The following is a 6,981-nucleotide window of genomic DNA, read 5'->3' as shown; positions in this document are numbered from 1 at the left end:
GCGATCGTCCACGGGCCGATGGACGTCATCGCGGCGTGGGGTGGAAATCCAACGCGCGGGGGGTCCGGCGCGCGCGCGCGACGACGGTTGCGATCGCGACCGAGCGCAGGGGGTGGTGCGCGATGGCGTCGAGCGCGGCGTGGGGCGACGGCGGACCGAGGGGGGTGGACGGGGCGGGACGGGCGACGCCGCGCGTCTCGAGGGTATAATTTTCCAAAGCATTCATCGATGCATTCGCGCGCGCGCGCGCGTCGGTGCGGGACGGCGCGGGGCGATCGCGATCGAGGTCGGGGGGTACTGACGTGTGCGATGTTTTGACGCGAAATTATAGGAGAAGTCGGCGAAGTCGAGGCGTTTGAGTCGAGATCTTTTCAATTCCGAGGCGACGACGCGAAGTCGAGAGACGCGGCGCGCGATACGCGGGTGGTGATTTCGAGTGAATCGGCGACGATGGCGGACGTGGCGACGGCGATGGCGGTGAGTGATGTCGCGATGAATGGGGTGGCGGCGGCGACGACGGGGTCGTGGCCGGAGAAGGCGGTTAGGGCGGAGCGGGGCGAGATCTTGCTCACGCTGAACCAGTCGATCAAGGCGCCGAAGGGGTACGCATACATGCCGTCCGGCGATTACGCGCCGTTCGAGGCAACTTGGCAAGAGGGTAAGAAACGCGTGCGTAAGCCTTCGGCCAAGGCGGACGGCGGTGGGATTTTTGCGGACGAAGACGGGGATGGGATGTTTACGGCGCCGGGCGACGACTCGGCGAAACTTCCAGAAGTTCCGGAGAAGCCGGATGAGGAACTCACGGAGGAGGAGCGTGAGCTGCGTCGAGTCCAGCGTAAGGAGCAAAAGCGACGTCAGAAGGAAGAGTTGCTCAAGCGCCTTCAGCAGATTGAGGAGGCGAAGAACCAAGTGGCGAGCATCGAGACGAAGAAGCAGGTTGAGTTTGCTCGTTTGCCGCCGCCGCGCCCAGCTTCGGCTCGATCGATCAAGTCCGCGGAAATGTACGACCCATACGCCTCCTACGGTGGATACGGCGGTGGATCCAAATCCAAGAAATCGGCCGTGGCCGCGAACGGCGTCGGTTACAAGAAGTTGAAGGATGGTAGACCAGTCACCACGAAGCGACTGCAGCGCGAGTACGAAATCGAACAAGACCGCGAAGCTCGCCGCAAGGAGATGGTTAGACGATGCCGTGAGGTGCTGAATTTGACGAAGAAGCATAGGTATCACAAGATTTTCCTCTTCCCGGTCGATCCGGTGCGACAAGGCATCCCTGACTATCCCCAAATTGTCAAGAATCCGATGGACTTGGGCACGGTGAAGAGGAAGCTCGATGAGAGGAAGTACGTCGGTCCTGAAGATTTCTGCGCCGACATGCGTTTGATTTTCTCAAACTGCGCTCTTTACAACGGATCTCAGTCCGATGCCGGCATCATGGGAGAGACTGTGCACCAAGGATTTGAAGCTGCCTGGTTGCAGAGTGGTCTCGACGACTGGACCGCTTCCGAACAAACCATTCGCGCTCAAGAAGAAATCGATATCCGCAACACACCGACGACTCCGATCAGTGTCGAAGCGGTGGCTGTGCAAGAAGCGCGCGAGCAGCTCGAAAATATGCGACGCGAGATCGAGGAACTCAAGCGCGCCAAGCAAGAGGCCATGTACAAGGATGACGATTTTGATGACGACGACGAGCCCATCCCGCGACCGAAGTCGCGTTCGCGCAGCTCTGCAGGAGCGAAACGAGCGAGAGATCCGGATGAAGATCCGGACTTCGACTTCGATGACGCACGAATGGACGAAGACGTGTACAGAGAGTTCAAGGAGGAGAGCCGAGCGCGAAAAGAAATCAAGCGCGCGGCTCGTGCTGAGGTGGCTCTGCCCAAGCGGGACATGTCATTCGATGAAAAGCACGAACTCACGATGTTATTGCAAGAACTTCCGGAGGAAAAGCAAGGTCGCGTCATTCAGATCGTCAGCGAGCAACGTAAGGGCTTGGGCCAGGCGGATGACGATGAAATCGAAATCAACATTGAGGAGTTGGATTCGGAGACTCTGTGGAAGCTCGACAAGTACGTCCGCGGCGTCCTTCGACCGAAGAAGCGCAAACTGAACGCCGCTGAGCAACTTCTTGAGGCGAAGATGCGTGAGGCTCAGGCGGCCCGTGACCTTGCCGCGGTTGAAGACACGCTCAAGCAAGTGCAAGAGACCGGTGGAAGCTACAAGGAAGTCGTTGATAAACAGAAGGGTGTTCACGCCAAACCGGCGAAAAAGGTGGCGGATGATTCCGACACGGACGACTCAGACGATTCTGATTCGGACACATCGAGCATGGACAGCGCCGAAGGTGCGGGCAGCAACCCCAAGACGGGCACAGCCGCCGTTCCCACCGGCGCCGGTGCGGGCGCCGTGGATCAGTCCACCAACTTGGGAGTGAAAGACACGCCCGGAATCAAGCAAAACACCTCCAAGGCGGCGGTCGAAGTACAAAACGCGTCCGGTTGGCAAAACCTCGCGAGCTCCGACGCTCCGTCTCCCGCGCCGGTCGTGACGGCGGACGCCATTCCGGATGAGCTGTGGAGTGAGTTCGAAGCGGCCGCTCAGCAAAAGCAACAACTTGATAAGTCTCGCCAGGAAGACGCCGCGCAGGCGAAGGCTGAGCAAGAACGAATCGAAGCCGAAAAGAAAGCCGCCGAGGAGGCGAAGCGAGCTGCGGAAATCGCCGCCAAGGAAGCGGAAGCGAAGGCTCTCGAGGAGGAGCGCGAAAAGGCGCGCGCTGACCTCGAAAACCAAGAGCAAACGGTCGACATTGAGGAACAGCGTCAAGCGATGAAGCAGTTCGCTGGCGACGGCATGGGTGGAATGATCGGAGCGATCGATCCCTCCATGCTCAAGGGATCGGAATAACACCGAAAAAGACAAACAAACAGACATCACGCGACGGCGAGCGCCAAAGTCGGGAACGCGCGAGCGCAACCCGGAATCGACGTTCGCTCGATCGCACATCCCAAATACTCCAAAAACACCAAAAAAAATATTAGCAACGCATTTTCAGCGCGACGATGCGGAGGTAGAGAGGACGACGAGGCGTGGGAGCTCCGCTTTGCATTGTTGAAATCTTTCATAGTAGCAACCACCCGGGCACTTTGCGCGTCGCTATCGTCGATAATTTCCGCGGTACGAATTCGAGAAGACGTTTCTCGTAATGCGATTACAACATAACGGTCGTCATCCTTCGCTTCTTCTACTTGCGTCGCCAACTACCAAGGGCGTCGACGCGGCTGCGCGCGCGAGATCGTCTCGCGCCCAGCCCGCGCGCGCCCGTTTGAACTCACTCGTCGTCGCGCTTAAAGCTGAGACGTGAGGATGATCGCGAGCGCACCCGTACCGATGATACCGGCCAAAGTGATGGCCCAGTACGTCAGGTTACCCTCGTACTTGTCACCGTCGGACTTGAAATCTTGCGGCGTCCAGATCGGGGAGTACTCGTCGACGTTCGCCTTGCCGTTCTTCAAGCCGAGCTTGTAAACGTAGCCAGACTTTCCGGAGCGCCTGCGTTTACGCCGCATCACACAACACGTCAGTCATCACCTTCGCGCATCACCGTGAACGTTCTCCCGTCACGACATCACGTCGAACGCCGCCGTCTTCGCCGACGTCCGCCAAGCCTTGGTTCATTATCCCAACGAGATAAGGCAGATACGCCCACGATTCAGTCGTTCGCGACGCGTCGCGCTCGCACGTACGTCTTCGGCGCGGATCCCGCATCGGTGGACCCCTTGTACCCGACGGAGCGTTGCGCCGGCGCCGCCTTCGTGCCCTGCGATCGATCGCCCGCGGGCGCGCCAGAGGTCAGTCGTCGCGTCGGATACGCCCCGCGCGCGCCCGATACGCGTCCGCCGCGGCGCGCTCGATCGATCGCATCCACGCCGCCGCGCGGTCGCCCGATCGCCGCCGCGCCGCACGCGTTCGATCGATAAAAATTCCATCCAACGTTTCCCCCCGTCACACGCTCGCGCCCGTCGTCGCCCGCGCGACGCGACGCGATCGTCGTCCCGCGATCGACGATCCCCGTCCCCCATCCCTCGCGATCGCACGCACCCGCTTCGGCCCGCTCGAGTTGTTCATGACGACGAGCGCGCCGCGTCGCGCCCGGGAGCTCTTCGTCGCCGTCGCGGCGACGGACTTGGTGACGAACGTGGAGGACGTGAGGGCGGACATCGGGCGATGGGCGTGCTGTGCCGCGCGCGCGCGCGTCGGTCGCGCGCGCGATCGGTCTGGAGTCTCTCGGTGGTCGAGTCAGGACTCACGGAATGGCCAACTCGAGCGCGCGCGCCGGGGATCGTCGGGCGGTGGTCGGGGTGTGTGTGGGCGAACAGTCTCGGAGGGTATAGTCACACGCGGGTGTTCGCACCCCATCGTCCATCGCCCAGTCGTCGACGCCGCCGCGCGCGACACCGCTCGACGCGACGACGACGGCGCGACGACCGCGCGCGCGCGAACGACCGCCGGCGCGGACGCGGTGGCGTCGACGCGGTGGCGCGGACGCGGTGCGCGGATGCCGATGACGAAGACGATGGAAACATCATCGTCGCGACGGGCGGCGACGGGCGGTGCCGCGACGCGGCGGACGCGCGGGACGTGGGACCGCCTCGCGCGCACGCTCGCGCTCGCGTTGTCCCTGGGCCTCGCCCGAGGTGTGGGCGCGCGCGCGGAGGTGGTGCGGTTGGACCTGGAGACGTACGAGCGGGACGCGTTGCGCTCGCGCGAGCCGTGGGTCGTGTACTTCACGGGATCGGCGGAGAAGTGCGCGATCTGCGAGGAGGTGTCGAGACAGTTCGTCAAGGCGAGTGAGAGCGCGGTCGGGACGTTGGGGGTGCGGTTCGGAACGATGGACGTCACGGCGGAGGGATTCGATCTGGAGCGGTTGGGACGGGTGGCGCGATTGTCGACGATACCGGCCATCGAGGCGTATCCGACGACGGCGACGCTGAATCCGTACGACGCGCGACGGAGCGCGAAGATGGCGATGTCGTTTCCGATCGCGGATCCGACGAGCGGACGCGTGGGGGATATCAGTTCGAGAGCGATCGCGACGTTCGCGGAGCGCGCGCTACCGACGCACCTGGTGGAGCGGGTGAACGCGACGTCGCTGCGAGACGCATCGTCCATTCGCACGGGTGCCGCCTCGGGATTGCCCACGGCGGTCATTTTAACGAACAAACCCACGACGTCGGCGCTGTTGAAATCGATGTCCCACGCGTTCGAGGGTCGAATGCGCTTTGTGGAGGTCGCGTACGAAGGCTCCGACGCTCCCGCACTGCCGGGCGCCGAGGGTGGTGCGCCCCGTCTGGGCGTGTACCCGGCCGACGGATCGGCGCCAATATTTCCGGAGAGCGATTCAATGAAGCGCGAGGTCGTGATGGAGTTTCTGAACACCCACGCCGGGCCCGAGGTAGAGTTGAAGATGGAGACCATAGCCGTCGGCGGATCCCAATCGGAGAAGACGCCCGAGGACGACGGCTCTTCGGGATCGATCCTCAAGCCGGTGACCGCCACCGCTTTCGTCGACGAAGTGTTGTCGAGCAAGAAGATTCAGATCGTTGCGTTCACCAAGGCTGGTGAGCGATGCGGGAAAACCGTGGACGCGGTACCCGAGAAGTTGAGCGGATTTGTCGCCGTTGTCGGTCTCCGCGAATTCATCGTCCACGACGACGACGACGAGGCCACAGCCTTGGTGAAGAAAGTTGGTGCTTTCAAGGATGACAGCGATCGGTGCGTAGAAATCGTGATGTTTCCCAAGGCTGAAGACGACGACGATGACGCGCGCGAGCCGGTGATTTTCAAGCCATCCAACGGAGACAGTTTCACGCGCATGGATCTCGAAGAATTCATTCGCGAGAACCTCCAGGATAACTCGATCTTCGTCACGGCTAAAACGATGGATAAATCCCTGTTCGGGATCGCGTCTACGGCGCCGAGAGTTATCATGTTCATGGAAGAAACCGACCAACAATCTCGAGACATTGTTCACGTCGCCTCTGCGGTGCACAAAGACTTCATCTTTGGCGTCATCACCGAGGACGACGAGGCGCTCATGGAGCAATTTCAAATCACGTCCAAGCCGAGTCTTTTGGTCGTTTATAGAGAGACTCAGGAGGACGAGAGTAACGAGAACATGCGCATGTCGGTCCAGAAGTATCCACTGAGCGAACTCTCGTTGCCGATGGTCAACGCATGGCTCCACGAAGTCCGAAAGCGCGTCATAGGCGTCGATAAGGACGCCGTGGTACCGATGCCAAAATCCGTCGACACACCATCGGCGCTCGATGAGGAGTGTGCCGCCAAGGGTGGTCTTTGCGTCGTCGCATTCATCAAGAATGACGACGCGTCGCAGCTCATGATTTTGCACACCCTGGCAAAGGATCTGTACGGCAAACCGTACCACTTCGCCGTCGTCGATCCGGTCAAACAGCGCACGTTTGCGAGCGTCTTTGACGTCAATAACCCGGTGGACTACCCCACGGTGGCCATCTTGGCGACGAGAACGTCGCGATACGCGACGCATAAGGGTGCGTTTGAGCGAGAACCCCTTCGCGAGTTCTGCGCAAATGTCTTGAGCGGCAAGGTGAAGACTTGGCGATTTCAAGAGATGCCCAAGCTTGTAGAAGGTGGAGAAAAGGTCGAGGAAGTCGTGGAGGAGATAATTGAGGAGGAATTCGATCTGAGCGACATCATGGGCGAAGAGGTGGAGGGTGAGGCTGCACTCTCTCGCGAGCAACTCGCCGCCAAGGCGGAGGAAGAGGCAAAGGCGGAGGCGGCTCGGCGCGCGCAAGAGGAGGCCGAAAGAGCCGCCGCTGCGCCAAAAAAGAAGAAAAAGAAAAGAAAGGGAAAGAAGAAGAAGACCGAGCTGTGATCGGTGGACTCGACGACGAGTAAAGAATGAATTTCTATTGTTTTTACATGATATCGGTACAGCGC

General features: G+C 60.8%; 3 protein-coding genes across 3 annotated transcripts; 2 read left to right on the top strand and 1 right to left on the bottom strand.

Annotated features, from left to right (window-relative positions):
- Positions 1–450: 450 nt before the first annotated feature.
- On the top strand, positions 451–2,907 carry OT_ostta05g04570 (NET domain; the record flags this gene model as incomplete). The annotated part of the gene is made up of 1 exon (XM_003079523.2): positions 451–2,907. The coding sequence occupies one exon, from the start codon at positions 451–453 to the stop codon at positions 2,905–2,907; it is 2,457 nt and encodes an 818-aa protein (XP_003079571.2).
- Positions 2,908–3,347: 440 nt separating this feature from the next.
- OT_ostta05g04560 (Photosystem II PsbR) lies at positions 3,348–4,221 on the bottom strand (the record flags this gene model as incomplete). The annotated part of the gene is made up of 3 exons (XM_022984369.1): positions 3,348–3,552; positions 3,747–3,820; positions 4,102–4,221. 3 exons carry the CDS (start codon positions 4,219–4,221, stop codon positions 3,348–3,350), a joined length of 399 nt encoding a protein of 132 aa, XP_022839107.1.
- A 343-nt stretch (positions 4,222–4,564) lies between these two features.
- Positions 4,565–6,916, top strand: OT_ostta05g04550 (Thioredoxin-like fold; the record flags this gene model as incomplete). The annotated part of the gene is made up of 1 exon (XM_022984367.1): positions 4,565–6,916. The coding sequence occupies one exon, from the start codon at positions 4,565–4,567 to the stop codon at positions 6,914–6,916; it is 2,352 nt and encodes a 783-aa protein (XP_022839106.1).
- Positions 6,917–6,981: the final 65 nt, after the last annotated feature.

Source organism: Ostreococcus tauri (genome assembly GCF_000214015.3).
Source record: "Ostreococcus tauri WGS project CAID00000000 data, contig chromosome 05, whole genome shotgun sequence".
NCBI lineage: Eukaryota > Viridiplantae > Chlorophyta > Mamiellophyceae > Mamiellales > Bathycoccaceae > Ostreococcus > Ostreococcus tauri.
This window is presented reverse-complemented; position numbering and strand designations above follow the sequence as displayed.